Source organism: Kryptolebias marmoratus, linkage group LG11 (assembly GCF_001649575.2).
Source record: "Kryptolebias marmoratus isolate JLee-2015 linkage group LG11, ASM164957v2, whole genome shotgun sequence".
In the NCBI taxonomy this organism is placed as follows: domain Eukaryota; kingdom Metazoa; phylum Chordata; class Actinopteri; order Cyprinodontiformes; family Rivulidae; genus Kryptolebias; species Kryptolebias marmoratus.
This window is the reverse complement of record NC_051440.1, coordinates 1,385,831-1,410,265: the sequence shown is the minus strand read 5'-3', so window position 1 is coordinate 1,410,265 and position 24,435 is coordinate 1,385,831. Positions and strand designations below refer to the sequence as shown.

The 24,435-nt window shown below is 38.2% G+C and overlaps 2 protein-coding genes across 7 annotated transcripts in view; both read left to right on the top strand.

The window, feature by feature from the left end:
• Nucleotides 1-13,056, top strand: part of LOC108246394 (transcriptional repressor CTCF-like) — a 29,726-nt gene extending 16,670 nt beyond the window's left edge. Inside the window, exons 13-16 of one of the 2 annotated variants that reach the window (XM_017433911.3) lie at nt 163-345; nt 639-771; nt 865-1,104; nt 10,534-13,056. In XM_017433911.3, coding sequence (XP_017289400.1) covers nt 163-345; nt 639-771; nt 865-1,104; nt 10,534-10,775 — 798 coding nt within the window. In that variant the 3' untranslated portion in view covers nt 10,776-13,056. Of the gene's footprint in view, nt 1-162; nt 346-638; nt 772-864; nt 1,105-10,465 lie in introns of both variants that reach the window. The other variant, XM_017433912.3, reaches the window with a different exon arrangement.
• A 2,879-nt stretch (nt 13,057-15,935) lies between these two features.
• carmil2 (capping protein regulator and myosin 1 linker 2) overlaps nt 15,936-24,435 on the top strand; it is a 163,495-nt gene continuing 154,995 nt past the window's right edge. For 3 of the 5 annotated variants that reach the window (XR_001809029.3, XM_017433904.3, XM_017433903.3), the window contains exons 1-2: nt 15,983-16,203; nt 22,790-22,884. Coding sequence is in view for 4 of the 5 variants with exons in the window: in XM_017433904.3 (XP_017289393.2) it covers nt 16,176-16,203; nt 22,790-22,884 (123 nt within the window). In the remaining variant the exon portion in view is untranslated. Of the gene's footprint in view, nt 16,204-22,789; nt 22,885-24,435 lie in introns of all 5 variants that reach the window. The other 2 variants (XM_025010032.2, XM_017433902.3) reach the window with 2 other exon arrangements.

Genomic DNA, 24,435 nt, shown 5'->3' with positions numbered 1-24,435 from the left:
GAATCACTGAGAGCTAATATATTAGATGTAGTTTATTTACATTGTTAGAGTAAAGTTTGAAGATGCTTTTACAGGGCTAATTAGCATTCATTCTCTGACATTTGAAAAATGAATCATTACTGTTTGTTAAACTCTGTTATGTGTTCATGTTCCAATGTCTAGGAGCGCCACATGGTAATGCATCGCCGCACCCACACTGGAGAGAAACCGTACGCATGCAGCCAGTGTGAAAAGACCTTCAGACAGAAGCAGCTCCTGGACATGCACTTCAAGCGCTACCATGACCCCAACTTTGTCCCCACTGCTTTTGTTTGCCCCAAGTGTAACAAGACCTTCACACGCAGAGTGAGGACACTCACCTGGAAGGATTCATAAAGTAGTTCAAAAATAGTTCAAATTTATTAAAGTGATGTTCTGTAGAGGTATTGGGGGGTCAGACCCTCCCAACAGTGGCAGCTGTCGCTGTGCGCACCTCATAGTCCAGAAGGATCATCTTTTCGTTTTAAGTATACCTCTTCAGAAAAACTGAACTGTACCTTTAAGGGTTCCTAATCTGAGTCAGTTAATTATGAATAACTTCTAACTTTTTACAATCAACTGACTGTTAAAATGTTTTATTATTATTATTTCTCTTTTAGAACACCATGGCTCGCCACTCTGAAAACTGTAGTGGTGAAGTGGAGGATGCAGAAAACGGAGGTTCGAGCCCAAAGAAAGGGAGGCGAGGAAGGAAGAGGAAGATGAGAAGCAGGAGAGATGAGGATGACAGTGGTATTTTTAAAGCTGTATGCGAGTTATGGTCCAATTCTTTGTCTGCTAATCACATTGTTTAATGGTTGTTTGCCTTTTATTACTATCATTCAGAGGAGGATCAGCCTGAACTAGAAGAGGACGATGAAGCTGAGGGTGACGAAGAAGCTGCACTGCTACAGGAAGAGGACGAACCAGAAAGCATGGAATTGGATCAAGCCCCTGCTGCCATCCCAGTACCAGCCCCTGATGAGCCACCAGCCAAGAGGAAACGAGGCCGACCCCCAAAGAACAGCCTCAAGCCTCCAACTCCCAGCAAGCCAGTAAAAATGGCTGCCAAAACACCTGCTGCTGGTGAGAATGCTGACAGAACTGTGATTGGGTTTAGGATAAAGTGGGTAAAACTGAACTAAATTTGTTTTGTTACACATCGCTGTCCAGACCTGCCATCCTGGTGCCCATGTCAGGTGCCCATGATTGTAACAAATATGGACACCTGATTATTTTATAAAATGAGAGAGCAAAATCAGGTGTAGTGGAACTCCATAGCGCTTGTTTAGACCTGAGATTGAAGCCCTACTTCTTGTTTTAAAGCAGACATGGTTAAATGCAGATCTAAAATTAAAGGCTCAGCTTTTCCTGAAAACAATACATATCACATTTTATCCCAGAGTTTTAGAGTAAAAGTCAAAAATCTCTTTGGTTTTAGGATAAAATAATCTTATTATGAGAAGAATTTGCGTTGTAGCTGTTTTGGTCAAACCATGTAAATGGCATGATTAGATCTCACAAGATGAGTTAGTTCTTAGACAATGTGTTGGAATTGACTATGAGCTACTGTCACAACAAATTTTAGCTCAGGATCTCTAAAATCCAAAGAGAGAGAGTTTCATTAAAATGCACCCAGACTAAACAAACACAAGGAAAAAAAATATCAGTGGATGAAACAGAAATTTGTTCTACCCTCCTATATCTCCATTGTTCGTGCTGCTTCCTTTGGTTGGCTGGTTTCATAGTTTGGTGAAGACAAACAGATTAATGGTTTCAACTGGGCAGCACATATTCCAGTTAACTGGGGGAGGCCTTTTTTTTAAACTGAGCAGTTTTGTATTTAATCCTAGCTCTTTTTTTTTTTACCTGGCCACAATATCTTGCAATTAATCTCAGGGTTTCCCCCAGAAAAGAGGCTAAGCCCAGTGGTAGATGGCCGTTTGCTGGCCGACCGTGATTTAGTTTTAAAAAAAAAGGAAAGTTGAAAATATGGCTATTTATTATGTGATATTGTAAGATATTTACACAACTACAGTTTTACAAAAAGGCACTTTTGAAATACTTAAAAAAAAATACAATTAAAATAAATACAAATTGTTTGCACCTAATTCAAATCCAAATTTTCACATTTACAAATAAATTAAATAACAAATGAAAAAGTGCAAACAAAGCACCAAAACACGTCTCACATAAAGGCCGATGAATAACAACAGAACTATAAAAAACAGACAGATGCGAGAGGACTTCCGGCTCATGACCAAGACGGCAGCTTAACTTCAGTGCTAATCAACGGTTTTACAAAAACAACCCGAAAACAAATTATATTTAACTTAAAGTGAGATTTTACTGAAGATGGAGGCTCGGGTTGTCTCACGACGGAGGAAAACGACTGGTGCAGCGACCATTAATGAGGACGAACAACTAAGCAACCGAAACTGCTCCCCGCTCCACAAGGCCGAGGAGGGGGTAATGGAGGAGGCTAGCTTGAATAGCATACTCGCAGAACTTAGAGATTTCAGACGGGACAACAAGCAGCAGCTTCTAGAGATCCAACAAGACCAGCGACGAACAAACGACAAGTTAGATAAAGCAGAGGGTCGAATCGAAGAAATAGAACCAGCCATGCAGGCGGCGTCATCTCTAATTAAATGACTTCTGCAGCGCCAGGACAACATGGAGGCTAAACTCATTGATCAGGAGGGCCGCGCGCGCCGAGATAACATTAGGATTTATGGCATTCCCGAAAAGGCTGAGGGTAACAACATCGAGGACTTCACAGAAAAACTGCTTCGGGACTGTTTGGATCTCCCGCAAGATGCGGAGCTCAAAATTGAAAGAGCCCACAGAGCGCTGGCCCCCATAGCCACCAATGCGCAATCAAAGCCTCGCTCGATCATTGTAAAGTTTGCGAGTTACAAAACTAAGGAGGAAGTTATTCGCAGAGCCTGGCAGAAAAAACAAATACAGTACAACAATGAGCGCTTGTACGTCGACCACGACTATCCACCAGCTATTATCAAGAAACGTGCAGAGTATAATCAAATAAAGAAGATACTGAAGGAGAAAAAAAATCCAGTTCCAAACCCCCTACCCAGCAAGGCTGCGCGTGTTCTACGGAGAGGAGACCCGCATGTACCGGACCGCAACGGAGGCGACATCGGACATGGCATCACGGGGATTCCCGGTCACGGTCATCCATCCCCCGGTCAACCCGATCCAGCAGGAGCTACAGCAGCTTTCATATTGGCAGACCGCTGGGCACCGGGAGACGGAAACACAGAGCGGCGCACAAACCCAGGAGGGCGAGGACTCCCGACGGAGGATTAAAGAAAAGCTACAGGAATACAGGCATCAACCTCCCACCTGTAAGTGACTATTTGAAGAAAATGCGATCGGATCTGCATAAGGTAACAGAAATCGGTTCCTTCGAGTGTTATTGCTGTACCCTTGTTTACTCCAGACTAATCATAGATTTAATGGTTGAAGCACAGACTCTTGGTCAATGGCTAAAACTACAACACAGCCAACTCAGCGGGCCCCACCGTACACGACGAGTGGGCTTTCCCCTGACTGGAGCTCCAACATCTTCAGCTCCTTTAAGGTTCAGTTTGTTAGAACCTCTGTTCTGGAAGAAAATCTTCTGTTAAGGACTTTATTATATTTTTATTTTCGTGTTTCACTGTTATTGTAGTGGGTGGTACATCCTATTTTTAGTCTGGAAAAAATATGAATGGTTTTGTTCAGTAAGGAGACACTTTCTGAAAGAAACATAAGTAGCCATGGCTGATAAGCAAACCTTAAAATTAGCATCATTTAATGTAAATAGGGTTCTTAACCCCATGAAGAGAACTAAGATACTGTCTAAAATGAAGAAGGAAAAGGTGCAGATAGCAATGCTGCAAGAGACACATCTTACACCTGAGGAACATGAAAAATTAAAAAGGATGGGCTTCTCTAAACTATATTACTCATCGTATAAGTCCGGTCATAGACGGGGAGTTGCCACTTTAATATCGCAGAGCGTTCCATTTGAATTTATTTCTGAAACCAACGACAAAGAAGGAAGATATTCGTTGATAACGGGTAGAATAGAGGGAGTCAATGTAACACTATGTAATGTATATGTTCCACCGGGTAGTGACTTCATTTTACAAAAAACTGTTTGATTTAGTGGGACAATCAACGTGTGTACTTATTTGTGGAGGAGATTGGAATATAAGACTCAATCCATGGCTGGACTCTTCAAAACAAATCCCCCAAACATCTTTACAAAAGAAAATTAAAATTCTCATGTCAGAATACGGTATTATAGATATCTGGAGGAGTTTATACCCAACAAGCCGTGATTATACTCATTTCTCCCATGCACATACGGTATACTCTAGAATAGATTATTTCTTCACTTTCAAAAGAGACTACCATAAGGTTTGTAACTGTGAAATAGGCAATATAGACCTCTCTGATCATGCCCCCCTATTATTAACTTTAAAATTAGATGAGGACCCTAAAAGTACACTATGGAGATTAAATACGAGTGTACTGAATGACTTCCAATTTATAAAACTAATAAAATCTGACATAAATATATTTCTAAAAGAAAACAATAATGGAGAAGTTAGTCCAGAAATAGTTTGGGATACACTTAAAGCAGTTATGAGGGGTAAAATTATATATTTTTGTGCCCAAAAAAAGAGAGCAAACCAATCAAAACTATCAGAATTAAACAATGAAATAAAAGAGGTTGAGGCAAAACATAAGAAAGAATTAAAACCAGAACACAGTATAAAGCTAAAAATATTAAGAAATAAACTTAATGCTATGTATTTACAAGAAATACGAAAAAAGATGATTTATACTAAACAAAAATATTATGAATCGGGGGCTAAATTTGCTAAACTCTTAGGGAGAAAATTACAACAAGCAGACAACACAATATTCAAAATAAATGACCCAAATTCTAAGAGGTGTGTATATAAACAAAAGGAAATTCAACAAGCTTTCCAAACGTACTATAAACAATTATATACACAACCAAGCTTAAAAGATGGGCAACAAATTAAACAATTCCTGGAACAACTTAACCTACCTGTATTGTCACATGATCAGAATCAAAGGTTAGTGGCTGATATCACAAAGCAGGAGCTCTCCTACGCTATCACAAAGCTGAAAAGAAACAAATCTCCTGGTCCGGACGGATTCCCGTCCGAATGGTACAAGCATTTTAAGTTAGAGTTATCACCATTCCTCCTTCAAATTTTTAACATAGCACTGAAAGAAGGTAAAATGCCACCAACATGGAAACAGGCTACAATATTTGTAATTCCAAAAGAAGGAAAGGACAGTCTCAGCTGCAGTTCCTACAGACCTATCTCTGTTCTTAATATTGATTATAAGCTATTCACCTCAATCCTCTCAAGGAGAATACAGGAGATACTCCCAGAACTTATTCATATCGATCAGACGGGTTTTATCCCACAGAGACAAACCCATGATAATATACGTCGTACATTGCACATTCTGAACCACATTAAAAAAACACCAAACACCAGCTGCAGTGATCAGCCTTGACGCTGAAAAAGCTTTCGATACAGTAAGCTGGGAATTTCTATATAAAGTACTTGAGAAATTTGGTTTCCACTCCAATTTCATTGATCTAATCAGGTCACTATACACAAAACCAAATGCTCGGATAAAAATCAATGGACATCTGTCCAATACCTTTGAACTAGAACGGGGAACGAGACAAGGATGTGGACTCTCTCCTTTATTGTTCGCTCTTTACATAGAACCTTTAGCCCAACTAATAAGGCAAACTGACAAAATCAAAGGTATAAACATTTCAGGTGATGAACATAAGGTGGCGCTATATGCGGATGATGTGTTGGTATACATAAGCGAACCAAACACATCACTGCCTACATTATTTCAGAGCTTGAGCAACTTTGGTGAATTTGCGGGATATAAATTGAATGTGAAAAAAACGCAGATATTGACATTTTCTTATAATCCACCAAAATCTTTGTGTGTCGAATTAAAACTTAATTGGGACCAAACTGTGTTGAAATACCTCGGGGTTCTGATCCCCAAGGATACAACCACTATAGCTAAGCGTAATGAGGATCTTCTAACCAAAATCAGATCGGACATCCAACGATGGACTGTCACCCCCTTCATGAGTTTAACCCAAAGAATTGAATCTGTCAAAATGAACTTACTACCAAGATTTATTTTCTTGTTTCAAGCCCTACCGGTAGAAATTACAAAAAAGCAATTTATAGAGTGGGACACAATGCTTTCCAGATTCATATGGCTTGGAAAAAAGCAGAGGATTAGATTTAAAACACTACAGCTCTCAAAAGAAAAAGGGGGCATGAACGTACCACATTTAAAGAACTACTTCTACTCTGCTCAAATTAAACCCCTGATAAACCTCTGTAATAAAAATTATAATGCCCGATGGAAGGACATTGAATTAGCTCTTACTCCAGATGCCCCCCTACAGGCAATCTTGGGGAATAAAGAGTTAGAACAGATTAAACTCAAAACTGAAAATCCTTGGATAAAATCACAATTAAAAATCTGGATGGATGTTAAACAGGAATATAAACTACATGACACGCTAAGAATTATAAGGTGGTGTGCTTACGATCCTGATTTTAAACCAAACCAAACAGATACCGGATTCCGTAGCTGGATATCTAAAGGCATAACAACACACTTCTCATTAATGGATAAAGGACAAATTAAAGACTTTCAAACACTTAAAACAACTTATAACTTGGGAAGACAGGATTTTTATAGATACCTACAAGTATGTCACTATCTTAATCAGGAAATTATTAGGCATACAGATGAGCAGGAACCAGTGCTTAAAGAAATACTAACGGCATATCAGGCAAAATCTAAAAAAGGAATTATATCACGATTATACAAGGGACTGATGAGTAAAAAAACGGATTCAACTTTGTATGTGAAAACAAAATGGGAAAAGAAAAGTAAAATGGGAATCACAGAAGACGACTGGCATGTTTACTGCGAGACAGCTTGGAGATGTACCAATTCGTACTCATGGAGAGAATTTAACTGGAAATGTCTGCTCAGATTTTTTATTACACCAAAACAGAAAATGTATTGTACCGCAGGGGAGCGTAAGTGCTGGAGGCAATGTGGAAACACAGAACCCAACCACTGGCATGTATTCTGGGACTGTACAATAATTAGACATTATTGGATAGAAATACACAAAAATATCGAAAATATCTTGAATATAAGAATACTTTTTAAATTCACTATCTTTATTCTAGGTGACACAAATCCCTACCTGACAACGCAAAATATCTCTTTCAAATACTAATTACAGCCTGTAAAAAAAAACTATCACCAGACGCTGGCTCCAGCCTGAGCCTCCCACTGTGGAAAAATGTATAGAGTGTGTGAATGAAATCTATCAGATGGAAAGATTAACCTTTTTAATTCGTTTTTAACTGAACAAGTTTACCGTCTTGTGGTCCAAATGGGTGTCCTATGTCAACAAAACACAATATGCAAAAATACTAGAATGTTGAGAATTGGAAAAGAGAGGGCTAATTCTTCAGTGTCTACTTGGTGTATAATTTACTTACTATTATATACAAAAAGTAAAGTTTTTTTGTTTTGTTTTCCAAAATAATACCCCCTTGTTCCATCTTTTTGTTTTGTTTTTGTTTTTGTAAATGGAAATGTAAAGAGAAGATATTCTGTATTGGTCATAAACTGAAATTGTGATATTGTAATCTTCTCAATACTTCAAAAATAAAGAATTAAAAAAAAAACAGACAGATGCTGTACTGTACTGTGCTTTTTGTGGCACAGGCTGCATGTTGGATCACTACACAAAACATATCTAATGCTGAATTTAATAGCATCATTTTACTGGTAAACATGGATAATATTTTCACTAAGCACAAAACATGCTTACCATATTCGGTCTTGTAAAGCCACTGGGGGAAACCTTGAATCTGTACCAATTAAGGACTTAGTTATGTGGTATTTTAACGGGCAAACATTTGTACCCAGAATAATGATCATTTTCCTTTAGCATCTTCATCAGTTTTTGTATGTTTATGTTGGTTGTGTTCAGCCAACAGAAACATACCAAAACTGGTTGGTTGAGGTCATCAGCAAACAGAGCCAGTTTTTGTTCTCTGGATACTTGTTACTCCTTTTACATCTGGTCTTTGGTGTCTGTCCACTCCATTGGCTCAGAGGTTCTATAAACAAGGTGAAGAGGAGCAGTGATACACAACATCCCTGCTTCATCTCTCTCTGTAGATAAAATAAGTTGGTTTAAAACCCACTGATTTTGATTCCAGCAGTTTGTTAATCTAATAAAGTCAGTCTGGTCTTTTTATTAGATCTGGTCAGACCATTTTTAGTCTCTTTAACAGAATTGAGGTGAGTAACTTCTAGTCTACATTTATAACCCTTACTAGACGATATAGTTCCCACAGTCCAATTTGTCCTTCCCCTCTTTGAGAATAACTGAAACCATTGCCTCTCTCCTTAAAGGAGGTATTGTTTTCTTTTCCAGTATTCATTTAAACACCTGCTGGAATTTATAAATCTTTTATAGTTTTATACCATTTAGAAAAAAAAACTCAGTCCCTAAGGGTGTCCCCTTTAACCTTCCAGTTGCAGCTTTTATTTCTTCTTGTGTTAGTTTTGATATCAGTTTGTCATTTTGATCGTCTGTAACCTTGGGTAGGTGTATTGAAAATAGAGACTGTGAAGGAGTCATCCTTCCTTTGGGGTTTTTGTGTTATATTGCCCCTTGTAGTATTTTACAAAATGTTACAGTTTTTTCCAAATTAGTTTCTACTTGATTTGATTGGAATTTCTTACCTTGTGTATCGTCTGTCTGCTTTCTGTTTTCGTAATTTATTTGATAAAAGTTTCAATGATTGTCCTCCGGTTCTATAGTAGAGCTATTTTGTAAAAAAAAAAAAAGATTCTTTTGTATTTGCTCTGTATTTCTTTTGTCTATTTCTTTCTTAAGATTTAGGATTTTAAAGGATTCCTCCTTTAAAAAATTTTTTTGTCCTATTTCCAGCTTTTTTAAGTTGTCCTCCAAATTTGTGAGTTGCTGAGTTAGTCTGGTTTTCTTCTTGGAAGAAGGAAATGGCTGTTATTTTGCCTCTGATCACAGCCTTTATTGTGTCCCAGAGTATCTCATTATCGTTGTGGTTCTCTTGGTTGATATATGAGATCTCTTTAGTTCCTTCAGAAATATTGTTCTCTTTAAATTTGCTTCAGCATACTTCCTCTTTTTTTCTTTTTATGCTACCGTTAGCTTATACCTAGTCTTTTGCTACTTTTCGCTTTTAACTAACCCTTGGCTGCTTTCAGCTAGCAATTTATTATTTTTAGTTTTTGGCTAGCACTTTGGTACTTGTAACTTCTTGCAAGTGTTTTGCTACATTTAGCTTTTAGCTAGAGTTGTACTATTTCTGGGTTTTAGCTAAGAACTTTAACAAGTCACTTTCAGCTTTTTTTTAGCTTATTTCAGCAAAGTCATTCAGCGCTTAGCATTCACACGACATTTTCACAGAAAATCAGTTTTGCTTGATTTCTTTCATCTTGAGTAATGAGTCACACAATCTTATCTTTTTTTGGTATCACACCATTTTAGTCAAACCCCAGCTTGTTTTATTTTAGCAGATATTAAATTTTTTTTCTAAAATAAATTGGGTTGTGAGGGTAAATCTAATTAGCATAAAACTAAATATTATTGTTATCGCCTGCTGCCTAAAGGGTGAGTGGCAATATGTTTTTGACTATGTTAGTGTGTTCATTTTTCTGCCGTGTTAGCAAAATATCTCATGAAACACTGAATGGATTTTAATAAGACTCTCAGAATGTAATCCGTGGATGTACATTTAAAACTGATTCACTTTTAGAGTCAGTGCAATTCGAGATGGCCGCCACAGCTAATCAACATTAGAAAACACAAAGTGGCTAACTCAGTCAAAAATACAAATACTGAACCAAAGTTTTACTGGTAGTAGCTGAGAGTCATTCCCAACACATCCTCAGAGTTCAAACACGTCTTAAGTTTCTTTTTTGTCCCCTGCACATTCATACATGGTACACTATGTTCTGAAATGTGTTACTGTGTCTGCATCCAAAAATCACCAAATAAAGGTACACAGAATTAAAAGGAAAATAACATAAAAAAATGATGATATATAATAAAATTATTATTGCTTTATCTTGGAAGATCTTGCCTTGTTGTGCATATTTTTATTTTCAGGGTTTGACCAAAACTTTATCATTTTTAGCACCATCTTAGTTTAAAACTGTCAAGTTTTTTGTGTTGTTTTTCCCATTAGATTGTGTTTGAGCTGTCGTTACTTTTCTAATATTCTTGCTTTTCTTTTTTTTTTAAATGTGTCGTTGATGTCTTCAGGAGTATTTCACTGGAACTTGTGCCAAATGTTCACGAGTGTGTGCTAACATGCCGTGTTTGTTGCGTAGCTGCTGCCATCATTCAGGTGGAGGACGAGAGCACTGGGGTGGTGGAGGACATCATCCTGAAGAAGGAGGGGGGCGATGCCCCAGCAGGGGGAGTGACCCTGACTGTGGAGGGGGAGGTGACATGTGATGTTGGGGTGGAGACTGTGGAGACTGTGGAGCTTTCTGTGAGCGAGGAAGCGACAGCAGCTGCTGCCAACGGAGATTTGACACCAGAGATGATTCTGAGTATGATGGACCGGTGAACGCTCCCCCACCCACACACACACATCTGCATGTCATAGCAGCCATTTTTAATCAATGAAATAACCTAAAAAATGGTAATGACAAAAAAAAACGTTGCGTACAAAAAGCTGCATGTAAATATTTACACACATTATCTTAATATTTGTTTAAATCAACTCATTTTGTTTGTCAGTCAAGCAGACACAAATGAATAAAATGTTTAGCGCACAGCTGCTTCTGTGCTTATATTCACTGCTTTTCTCAATTTGAAATAATCTGGGTGTATTTTGCTACTTCTTCCTACTCAAAGCCACATCCTGTGTCAGTTTGTACCCACACACTGATTAAATTCTTCACACACACAAATACTGTTTGGTCTGAGTAACATGATGTGTATTTTAATCCCCACCTGGGTGAAGATTTTCCACCATAGAAACCAGGGGCTTGATGCTGGTTTGTTAAAGCTGGAGGGACTGACACTAAAGAGTAACCTAGTAGAAACAGAGCAGCACATTGCTGCTTACTGAGACTGAATCCTTTTTCAACCTTTCTCTGTAAGCCAGTATCTCACTGAGCTGAGACCAATTGGCACACAGCATTCATGAGGGAGTCTGAAATGTCTCGAAACGATCCCAGAGGTCCATCATTTCCTTGTGTCTCTTGCAAAGGCTTGCAGTCTTGTTGCCTAAGTTCTGACCATGTTCAAAGTATTTCTTACAAAATTTCCATAGAGTCGACGTGGGCGTCTCCAACCATTCTCGATGTAGTTTCTGTCATTTTAGAGCTATATTTTAACACCCGCAGCTCTCATTAGGACAGAAAACATCTGAGGCTACAGCTCTGAATGTAAGGTCTAAAAAACACATCAGTGATGAATAATTATTGTTAAAATCTGTTCCAAATCTGCCTATATTTGTTTCTAAAGTAGATTAAATCGTGAACATCGGGGCGGATGCTGAGGTGGGTAAAGAACAGTCCCGAGGCTGGCAACAAAATAATGTGCACTGTCTAAATCTAGTTTTGCAAGATGTGCACACAGAAACGGGGCGTGTTTTTTAGAAATTGGCCACCCAGCTGATCATTTGGTCCCAAACATTCAGGACTTATGGAGACTTCAATGAAAAAGTCACTTTTTTCCTCACAATTTTGAGTCTCCAACAGTCCCAGCCCAGTGATATACTAGCTTTACCGCTTTGCTCGTTTAGCCTGGAAGGATGGATGTTGGGATCCTTTCTGGGGTGTAAATTAAAAGGGAAGGGGCGAGGCGTTCTAGTTTATTAGTTTCTTTGATAGGGTCAGTTCGTGTTAAACATTTACTGTAAATGTTCCCGATTAAGCCAAATGGCTGTTCAGCATCTGTAGTCTCTGAACAGATGTTACAAAGTCTTCCTTAAAAACATTTTTTAAAACTAGATTTGGGGAATGCACACTTTAAAACAAAGAATTGTGCTTTCAAATATATTCACGAATTTCATCATTTTCTCCATTTCAAATATTTTCACTGATACAAAAACTATTGTAATGTTTAGTTTGATTTATTTTGATGTATTAATGTTTAGTTTGATTTTTTTCTGATGTATTGATATTTAGTTTGATTTATTTTGGTGTTATTGTTCTTTCCTATCAAGCATAAAAAATAATGTTCTATATGATGTCTGTTGCAGTTTGATAGCTAGTTTTATATGTCATATAAGAGCAAATCGACTTCATGTCTGTTCATGTAAAAGACAACTGATAGTGATCTGAGTTCTTGAAGATGTAATATTTTCATCACTACTCTTTGCAAAAGGCGGTAGGGGGTCAAAACTAGGAAACAAGATGAGACTTAAACCTTCGTAATCAAGAATGTAGATTTTTCCATGTAGACTGATAACTATCATGATTCCCCTTCACTGGCATCCATAATAGACCTTTTGGTGGGTTCACACCAAAGGGTGAACCCACCCTTTTCTAAAACCAGGTCTGCTTTTCTAAAACCATGTACAAATAGTTAGAACTGAATGGGGACAAAGTTGGAGTCCATTTGTCTCTGGTTTCTGTAAGCTTCTCCTTGTGTTTAATGTTGATCACAGTAAATCATTTTCTGCCTTAAGAGTCAAAGTGTTTTCCATCACATTTGTTTTTAATGTTGATGTTTGTCCATTTTAGGTTTTTGACAAATTGATATTCTTTCTGTACTGTCAACAAATTTTTATTTGCCTGGTCATCTTCAGCTCCACCCACAAAAATAAAAAGACATGATTTTTTTTTCTGTGGCCTGTAGTCATCCATAACTCTTGATTAAAATTGCTTTACTCCTGATGTCGGTCAGCTGATTCTTATTATTTGTATGGCTGAAACTACTGTTTATTTTAGTAGCGAACTAATTGGTCAAAATATTTTTGATTAGTCTGCTTCCTGTTGGTTCACCTGCTTTAGTCTCCCCACCTGTAATTATCTGTTTTAATGTAACATTGCACAGCAATTTAAAATGATAACCAGTGAAACTTATGAATCTATCAAAAAGTGAAACACATTTGTTAGTTCAGACTAAATCATCCACCTGGACTGAGAGTCTGTGGTGGTGTGTATCTAAATACTGATTGCAGGAGTTGGAGAAAATAAAGAAAATGTAGGTTAATAGTCAGTGAGGTTGTGTTGGCCCCCTTCATCTCACAGACCTGTTATTACCCAATCAGCTGTAGTCTAGGTGCCACTACTTTTATCATTTTTTCACTTACCTGGTGAGCCCAGAGTGGTGTCAAGTGCTCAGCCTGTGTAAGAGTGACCCGCTCCGGGGACAGTGGGAGGTGGTTAGTTGGACTGATGTGGTAAACCTGTCCAAAAGGAACACGGGTGTCATGAGGAGAACTTGGGGAGGAAACCTGTGAAGCTGAAGGGAAGCTCTGCACTCCAGCTGAACGATTACAGGGGGCTTTCTTTTTTCACAAATACTTTGATGCACATTTTATTTTGCAAACAAACAATGCTCACACCGTCATGTTGAAAATACATACATGTACAGGAGCAGGTAAACAGGTGGAAATTCATAAAAAATTATATTTCTAGTGCTCTAGAATTACAGAAACCATCAAGATGCCCACAACAACTCTGCAACTATTTTGAGACAAAAGTTTTGTTTCTGTTCCCAAAGGTGAGTTTCCACTGTTTCAATGATTCTGATCCTTAGATAACATGTCATAGCTCACATATAATCTGGTTTGATAGCATTTCTAAAACAATTTGATAAAGAATTCAAGCAGCAAGACAGCGAGCCTCTGTGGCTCATGTGAGTAGATTGAGAACCCTCACAAACATTTTGAGACTTTTTGGAGAGTCCTTCTTGAAATGTGTTAATTTTCTAACGTTAGTCTCCAGCAGTCGAAACCCAGTGAGACGCCAGGTTACAAAAGACAGCCCAGCTATGGTAAAGTTGCTGCGGAACTTGTACACCTTCTGTGCTGCTGTAGATTCTCTGTCATCCAGGACAATCAATCCAAACAATAAAAACAAAACAACTGGACTTCTGTTCTGTAGTTGAAGACATTTGGCCTACTCATGGAGCTTTCTCACTTCAAAAACTGGAGAGTGGAGTTCCAAGATTTAGGCTGTTAAAGCGCCATTGTGCCAGCTGGATGTGAATCTATAAAGATGCTGTGGGACAGAAGAAAGGTTTTGAAAACCTTTTGGAGCTGTTGATGCTACAGTATGTCTTACCCTCCTAACACAACATACCTGAAAGGACTACCTGAGCTGGATAAAACAAAGCTTCTCATCACCTGGCAGATTTTGTTTCCTTGTTACTAAAGATAAAACTTGAGGAACAACATGAACACAGGTTGTTCTTATTGCGCTACAAAGATGTCAAACACATGATGGCAATGGTTTTATAACCTTATTGTGGTTATGGTCTGTAATCTGCAAACTTGTGCTGTAATAAAATGCAAAAATAATGCAAGTATTGGCTTGAGACTCCGAATCCGATGGTATTTTAAAATAAATGGCTCATCGTTTTTTTTTCTCCAACTGAGCCTCTTTCCTTTAACAGAGTGAGGCTTATTAGAGATGTAAAGTAGGAACTGTTGAAGAGAACAAACCAGAAACAACAGAAATCATAAAGTTTCCTGTGTTAAAGGTTTCCTTTGAGCTGCTATAATGAGCCGAGGCATCACTGGATGTGTCTGTACGCCCACCTTACAGAAAACCTCATCAGTTCAGAGAAGCCCACCACAATGGGAAAATTTCTGTTAACACTGCATCAGAAAAAACTGTTTCCTCTGAAATTTCTCAGAAGACCAGTGTTGTATACACCAGTGGTTTATGTCACTGTTCTGCTGTGATCTGATTCTGATTCTATAAAACACACAACAACAAAAAGTGCTGTGTTCCTGTTGAGCAGGTGGGTAAATGAAAGGATCAGGATGTTGTCAGTAAACCTTCAGGAACTGTTAAAGCTAGTTTTAAGAGCAACAAAAAATACATTTTGTCATGTTACTGTCAGGATCCGTGGAGAGCGTGATGAACCCTGAGTGCAGACTCATCTTAATTAAACAAAAATTTATTTTTAGATAAACAAACAAAAACAAAAGGCTGGCGAGACAGCAAAACTTAAACTAAACAAAATACAAACACAACAAAAAGGTGAGGCAAGGGACATACCAGAAACATTGAACCAACGGGGAAGTGGAGAAAGTGACCAGGTTTTAAAGCTGAGGATGATTATGGGAAGTGGGCACAGGTCTTCAGCTACAGAATAAAATGCCAGTTTCTTTGGTTTTTTTAAACTTATTGGAGCATACACGAGCAAAAGCATTATTACACTGATTTTGCCTTCAGCAGTGGGCAATAAAAAAGGTAATATAGTAATTAGTAAAGTCCAAGGTAAATGTGTAATAGGAGCAGTCTGAAAAATGATGAAACGTAAATAAAAAGGTTTTGAAGCCCCCTGGTGGTCAGAGGTTGTAATAACACCTTGGTATTGGCTGCAGTCCTCACAGATCATCAATTTGCCAAACAGCAAACTCACAAGTAAAGACAACAACTCCAACCCTGTCTGTAAAAGTTAAAGGCTTCTAGATGGACACATGTTGTTTAATTTAATAGAGTCAAATTTCTGTTAGAAATTTGATACCTCACTGAACAGTTCCTGACAGCAGCTCGTTACTCTTAAAGTGGAACAGGATGTGTGTTTGAGCTCATGAGCTAAACGTATGTGCAGGATGAACATAAGTGTGTGTGTTTCTGTGGGAAGTGGTTATTCAGATGTGAGCTGCAGGCAGAGAGCAGGTGTGTGTGTTTCCACTGAGCTGTTTCTGCATCTCATCTTCAAAAAACTGATCTGATCAGGTTGTTTTCAGACTGGGTGTCACTTCCTAAGCCCCAGTTTTCCCATCAAGAGGGTCCCAGCTCCAGTCTTTGAAATCTCTTCAGCAGTAAACAACATGGACACCATCTCCCACACGCTGCAGGGTAAGATCAGCCCACATTAGGCTTTTTTAAGATTATCTTTTGTTGAGTAGTGATAGAGTTTTGTTTTGTTTTTTTTAACCATGAAAATAACATTACATGTGATTTTTAGATATGTTAGCCCTCAGTATGTGTTGGGAATGACTCTTAAAGACTCTTAGCTACTACCACATTAAATTTTACTTTTGGGTTGGATAAGGTTGATTAGCTGTGGTGACCATCTTGAATTGGATTGACTCCGAAATGAAATGGTTGTAAATTTGCATTCAATGGTTATGTTTTTGAGAGTTTCATTAAAATTAGATATTTTGCAAACAGACAGAGTTGACTCCAAAAGTTAATGACAAAGTTTTAATCCAAAATTCTGCACAGCACATAACACTTAGAGTAAGTGTTGGGGAACGCCCGATTTTAACTGGATTACAACCATTTTTGTGTTTTCTTAGGTCAGTTGACTGTGGTGACCATTTTGATTCGGGTTGACTCCAGAAGGTAGTCAGTTGTAGCGTGCATTCAATGGCAAAGTTACAAAAACTTATCTTTAACGATCTGTTACTGCTCGAGGTAGAAGGTGAGCATAACTGCCAGTTTCTATCACACCAAATTTCAGGTAATTATCTGTAAAACAGACCCACACAGAGAGGTAAAAACAGTTGGCAGTCATAAATTCCTCCTCATCAGTGTTTGTCCCAGTCAGAAGCAGCAGATGAGAAACGACGTACTGCTGTGTTTCCACTTTAACAGTAACCTGACTCAGGAAATGTGACTCAGGCTGCAGGGTGGAAACAATGTTTCTGACAAACAACAACTGCAACACATTTCTGTAAAATCGTTATTCTCTTTAGGTTTTTAGTTATTAATAATGTCTAATGACTGAGAGGGGTTCCACACTGTCTACAACACTCATTGTGTTGCAGAATCTAACCTTGGATAACAAGCATGCTTGCTGTCCAACTGGAATTTAATAGGTTAAGAAACTACGGTGGATAATAAACATGAGATGAATCTGACAGAAATAAGACGCACAGAAGAAAACTTCAATCAGGTCAGCCGTGGTTAAGAGCAATAAACCTTTAATCTCTGACTTATAGTGGCCATGTGCCAACACAAGGAAAAACACCCACAATCCCTTAGAACTGCATTTGTTTAAAAGAAAAAAGTTAAGAAAGGGAATGGTCAGATTTAAATGTGATTTGGTCCACATCCAGACCAATGATGGGTCTGAAAATGATTTGATTTACAAAGAACTGAGATATCTAGAACAAGCACCAGATGACATAAGTGGTGGCATCATGTGTAGAGTGATTGTGTTATCAGGCAGTTACTGGACTGTTTGACAGTCAGTGAAACAGTGAGTGAAGATCGGCAGACACAGGAGATGTTTCGCAGATGTATTAAACAGTATTGCCAGCATCAGCATTACCAGTCCCACCTGGAGTCTAACACAGGCTCCGTTGTGGGATTGCGTGAAGCTGAGTGATTGTTTTGGAAAGTTGTCAGACACGCTGGGCATCACTGTAGCTTGATGTTAAAAGCAGTGGGTACATGAGGGCATCCACACGTCATGAATGTTCTGCTCACTTAAGACAGACCACACTGCTCTAACCACTGGGTGGCTGAGTCGTCTAACCACTGAGTCATCTTCCAACAAGACAGCTGGAGGTTCAATTCCACCAATATGCCACAGGTCAAAGTGTCCCTGAGCAAGACACTGAACCCCTCGCTGCCTATGATGTGTCCCATTGGTGTATGACTGTGATCTAAAGAAATTATTAGACTCTATAGATGATCTATTAAGGTTAGTTTTGTAGTGTAGTAGATAATGTTTTTCCTTTGGAGAGTTTGTAAAACTGGCATGAAAGGCAGTGGGGGACATGCATTCCTTCATGAAGAGCAAGGCCTTTAACTGACTATTTTTTCACAAAACACCTTTGATTAACTTTTTTTGAGCACATTTTTACTATCTGTATTAGTACAAGAGTAACACCCATTTATTTATTTTGTTCATTCCTTCTACTATAAGTTTAAAAAATGTAAAATTATCTTAATGTGAAAAATTAGAAAGCAACTAAGATTTTAAGAAACTGAATATGTTCACTCAAACACTGACTCTTGTAGGAAGAGATGAGCTGTTGCTGTTGGAAAAACAAATGTTAAAAAAAAAGTTAGAGTTGCTTTGTACTCTTTGTCAGCAGATCTTCACTGTTTACATTTATTCCTTGTCACTTTTCTTCATTTGAGCTCTGAATAACTTTCTTCAGCTTGAGCAGTATTTCTGCTTGCTGGCCATAGGTCAAAACAGACAGTGACATCACAGCAATACCTGCTATTGCATTTACTATCAAATTTGAATGTTTACTTTATGTTTTAACTGATATTCTCAAAAGGATGCAAACTGAAAATGATTTTTTAAGCCACTAGGTTAAAGGTCTTATAATAACAGCATGGCAGCTGAGTCAGCTGAGAGAGAACAGGAAATAAATGCATTATAGCAGTCATTTTTGGAAAAAGCAGTGAGAAACAGCAGCACTCCTCCTATGACTGAGATGTTTTTGTTTTCAGTAAAACAGAAACTAGATACTTTAAAACTTTGCTGCCAGTTTTTTTTTTCCAACTGGTGAATACTAATCATAAACTGTAATTTTTCCAGAATGTACAGTAAAATGAGAAGAAAATTTGACAACAGCAGTAGTAATATTACTACTACTAGTAATATTAATAAAATACTAGCAAAAATAAGCTTAAATTAGCTAAATAGGTAAATCTTTACTTATGAAGGACACAGATTCACACTCAGAACTGATCACCAAGCCCTCCCCACTCTGCTAAGCACTAAAGGAATTAATAAAAGCTGACATGAGAATTGCACGCTGGTCAACTAGACTGATGTGTTTCAATTATGATAAGCTGTACTGACCAGGAAATCAGAACATTATGACTGCCTCTTCTCTCAGCACCACTAATACAGCTGACAATTCTGAACAGGACCTGATCTCAGAGATAAAAACAGGACCTTTTGCCTACTATTTTTATTTTAAAAGAAAGGCAAATGGAGAGAAGTTTTACTTCAAATGCGACGTGAACGCGCTGTTGTTAAAAGGTGTGAGCTGCTTACAAGCCGACACCCTGAGATCAGTTTGTGATTCAGAGCAGTTTGTTATTGATAAAAAATTTAAACAATCCATGTGGTTAAACAAATGTCATAGTCTGAAACTGCTGTTGATTAGTTCATAAATGCTACTCTGAAATGCATTCATGTTTTTAGCAAGTTAGCTTTGAGTTAGCAATGTTAGCTCTCTCCTGCCTTCTTTATGTTGATTTGCCATGTCAAGTACTGATGTCATAACAGTGATTCGGGGGTAATCGGTTCTCACCATTTCTTGTTCCCAACTCAGTCATTATGCGTGTTGTTTTTGTCGGCCATTCTTGTGATCAGAATCCAAATCTGAAGAGTTTTCATCTGATTACAAAGATCCAGCAGTCGGTTTAGGTTCAAACTGGTATGGTTGTATATCCATCACTACCGTGAAGGCTTCTTTTTCTATTTCTAGCTCTCTTTTAGGGGCACAGCACACATCAATAACCTAGGATGGCATATCCACCCCACAAATCACCCACTTTGGAAATTATTAACTAAAATGCTAAAAACAAGTTATTTAAGTTCTAGGTCAGAAAAATGGGCCCCTGGAATGTTGTGTGAGTGTTTTGGACTATATATATATATATATATATATATATATATATATATATATAGATAGATAGATAGATAGATAGCAAGAGAGAGAGAGAGAGAGAGAGAGAGAGAGAGAGAGAAAGAGATTTGATTTCAGTTCACCTTTAAGTGAATGAGGTTGTTTGGGTAACAGGGGAGATGTTGTGTTCTTAGGTTTGCACAGAGAATGCATTTATGTTCTGTTTTGTGATAGCGTAGGGCAGAAGACATGGTTGTTCTGTAATTGCGTTTTCACAGTTACTGATAACTATACAACAGAACATTACTTCAAAAATCAAAAGACTACATTTAAAATCCAACTGAATATGTACTGCAGATAATAATAACATGGTTCTCCCTAGTCAAATTGAATATTTCAAATCAACAGAATGACATTTGTCTTTTCCACAGCTAACATTTTAGACATCTTAAACGTTATTTTTCCAGTAGGACCAATTAGATATTTTTTTTCCATTCATGTGTGTTGGGTTTTTAGCTGCAGAGATCCATGGGTACATTCTAGAATGAACATAAGAGATATCTGATATCAATTTCTCACTTGGAAAAACTCATGTTTTACATGCCTACAGTCATTTTCCTACTAGTCATACATTTGTATGTCACACCATAATAGGTGTAAGGATACAGAGAGTTATAGTGATTTATTACAGAAAATAGTAAATGAGTTTATGTGAGGATCTGGTTTTGGTCTCCGCCCTGCTGGCTGTTCCGGTAACTCTCTTCTTCAGCTGTGGCTGATTTCCGTGATGAGCAACACCTGTATTTAATGCTCCACTTGGGTTCAGATCTTCGCTGGAGCATCATGCCTTCTGGGTAGAATCTACAGCCCCTTGCTTCTCTGACAGAAGAACAGTCATTTATCAATTCTTAACTCCACAAACAATTCTATACCTGAGACTCACCTTGTGCCTCCTCACCTGTTTTAGATCTCCCTGACGATTACCTGGATGTACATTTCATATTGTACCTGTAAATAAAATCACTTACCTTTAGTTTGCTTCTGTGTCTGGTTCTTGGTTCTGCTCTTCATACATACCCTGGTTTATGTCAGTTTAATAATTATCCTGTAATGTAGATCCAGATTTGGCAAAATAATTTAAATATTCAACACAGTAAATTAATAATGTAAAGTTTGTTTATGATAACCTTAATAAAAATTTTGAATAAAAAAGTAAGATTCAAATAATTTAGATGTCAGTCATAAAATAAGTAATTTCTGTATTAAAACCCTATGTATATGTAAAAAATCTTTTTTATTAGGAATATCCTTCCATTTTCTTTACCCGCTTCTCCTTACCTGGTCACGGCGGAGCTGGTGCCTATCTCCAGCAGTCACTGTGCGAGAGGTGGGGGACACCCTGGACAGGTCTCCAGTCCAACAGAGGGAGACATAGAGACAAATGAGACAGACAACCATTCACGCTCTCACTCACACCTAGGGACAACTTAGTTACCAGTTAATCTAACATGCATGTTTTGGGTCCATGGGAGGAACCAACCCTAACCCTAACCCAACATAGATCCACATGAGCACAAGAAAAAATATGCAAACTTTACCCAAAAAGACCCCAGATCAGGAAGTGATGCTGAAACCTTTTGCTGGGAGGCAACAGCTCTATTGTTCCACTGTGCCACCTTATTAGGAATTTGTTATGATAAAATGAAGGAAGATAGAGTGGTTCCTATTAATAAAAATGGAGATACGCATATGTTGTCAAACTACAGACCTGCATCTTTGTTGCCTCAGTTTTCTAAGATCCTTGAAAATATATTTGTAAAAAAACTCAATAACTTTGTGGAGAAACATTTATTACTTAGTCATTATCAGTATGGGATCAGGAGTAATCAACATCTGTAGCTGATAGAATTTATAGAAAATATAGCGACAACTGTAGATATGAGGGGATCCCCGATCTACTGGGAGCTGCATTTCCTCCTTCCGCTGGATCGTGTCTGTGGTCCCTGGGCTGGCGACGGATTGGGTGCACCTGCCAGAGGTGGTCCCACTTCTCCACAGATGTCAGCAGGTCGGGCACGGCATGGAGTTTACCAACCTCCGACCTCTAAGTAGGGCTTTCACTGCGGCTAAGCATGAGACGATTATCAACTTAGTCCTTATTAACGCTAGATCTCTAGCTAATAAGACTTTTATCCTGAATGATTTATTTTTACTTCACAGGAGCTAATTTCTTGTTCTTCACTGAGATATGGCTTTGAGCCGGGGATTTCTGAACTTCTCCTTGCGGGTACTTCAGCCTCCCTCGGTCCTTAGGAAAAGGTGGAGTTGCTGTTATCTACAAATTTTGCTTTAACTGTCGGCAGCTTCCAATGGACAGTTTTTCCAGCTTTGAAGCCCAGTTAGTGGAAATTAAATGTGACCCTTATGTGTGGTGCTTTACCGGCCGCCAAAACTAAATACTAATTTCCTTCATGAATTGGCAGTTCTCAGCTGCTTTTATAGACTCTCAGCTTCCCTCGCTGGAGTATCACATGGATAGAGATGTTGATCAACTCGTAAATGATTTTAACTCTGTCTGCTTGGGCATCTTGGATGTTATTGCCTTTTTTAAGACAAAACAATGCAAAGCCTCCACGGAGCCATGGCTCAATGAACTCAGTCGCGCACTGAGACGCGAAGTGGAAGAAGGACAGGCTTCATGTTTCCATGGAGATGTTCAAACCTACATTGTTTATGATATTAAATTGTAATAAAATAATATAGATTTTATTTTCACACAATTCAAGATTCAAATATAAAATGCATTTGTTTAATAAGTTTTGTACTGATTTTATTCCATTCTATACGGTATGGTGCAGCTCTGGTGTTCATGTGTATGCTTCTGGTCATTTAAACAGATCAGATCTCTGAGCTGCTGAAGCCTCACAGAATCTGTCTGGTGATGCCTGTTCTTCTACACCAGTCAGGTGGGAAATCAGCTAACAAGTTTGTGGTGAGTAAAAAACATTTTTGCGAAAGTTTTTGTCTAATATTTGCTTCATGATAAAGTGATTTGAAAAGGTGGGACAATTGCAGGGTAATAGCTGACATCAAAACACCAAGCTTTTCTTTTTTTTTTTTTCCAACTTTATTTATTTGGTTTTTAACAAGAATTGCATAGCCATACAATTGCAATGCGATACATATAAAACAAGCCATACAATTCCCTTAAGTTAAATGAAAAGAACAAAAACAAACACCAAACAGAAAAAAAACCAAACACAGCAGAACAAAACAACCTCCAATCACTTCCAGAATTTGAACTAAATAAAATTAAGAAGTATTCTGACATACCTAAAAAAAAAGTACAGTTTGCGCTCAGGAAAGTAAAGATATAGCAATAAGAAAGGGAAGAACCGAGAGAAAGGACGCAGGATGAGCAGATAAGTACATACCCAAAGAACTAGACTGGAACAGAGTGAAAATTAGTTTGATCAACCAATCGTAGTAATGGTTGCCAGATTCCTGCAAATTTGTCAGAAGAACCCCGTAGTGACATCCTAATCTTCTCAAGCCTAAGAAAATAAACAGTATCCCTCAACCAATGTATAAAAGAAGGAGGTTGTGGTGATTTCCATTTAAGAAGAATTATCCTCCTTGCAATAATGGTCATAAAGGCTAAAGAATTTTCTTGGGAAGAGGATAAAGGAGATGGCCCCGAAAACACCCCAAACATAACACTCTGGGGGTTGGGATCAATTTTTCTGCCAACCACATCAGATATAGCACCAAATATCTCTGTCCAAAAACTCTTGAGCTAGGGGCACAACCAAAACATGTGTATAAGGTTTGCAGGAGACTGTTGGCACCTATCACAAACTGGGGAAACAGTGCTATAAAATTTTGACAGACAAGCCCTGGTATAGTAAATGCGGTGCACAAGTTTGCATTGAAGAAGACAGTGCCTAGCACAAATAGAAGACTTATGTACCCGTATTAGGATACGTGACCAAAGCTCGTCAGGGATAGCCTCTCCCATATCCTCCTCCCAGAGGGCCTTGATTGAGCATAAGGACTTAGAGCGGATCGAGGCAATGCGGGTATATAGAATTGAAATGGATCCTTTCATCCTAGGAATGGGGACAAACAAGGAGTCAAGGTCAGAGTCCGCAGGCAGCCTAGGAAAAGTGGGGAAATTACTATGAACAAAGCTGCGCACCTGTAAAAATCTGAAAAAATCTCGAGATGGGAGAGTAAATTTGGCAGAGAGTTGTTGAAAGGTAGCAAAGACGCCATCAATAAATAAATCCCTAAAGGTCCGAATGCCAAGGTTTGACCAAGTTACAAAGGTTTTGTCTATGAGAGAAGGAGAAAAGACATGATTGTTCGCGATAGGAGCATATGGAGAAAGGAGTTGTAGACCAAAATAACGCCGAAATTGAGTCCAAATCTTAAGAGAGGTTTTAACTACGCTATTCTTTGTGTAGGCAACCGTCGAAGAATTAATTGGTGAATACAATAGAGATGCGAGAGACACTGGTTTTGCCGAATTCGTCTCCATTAC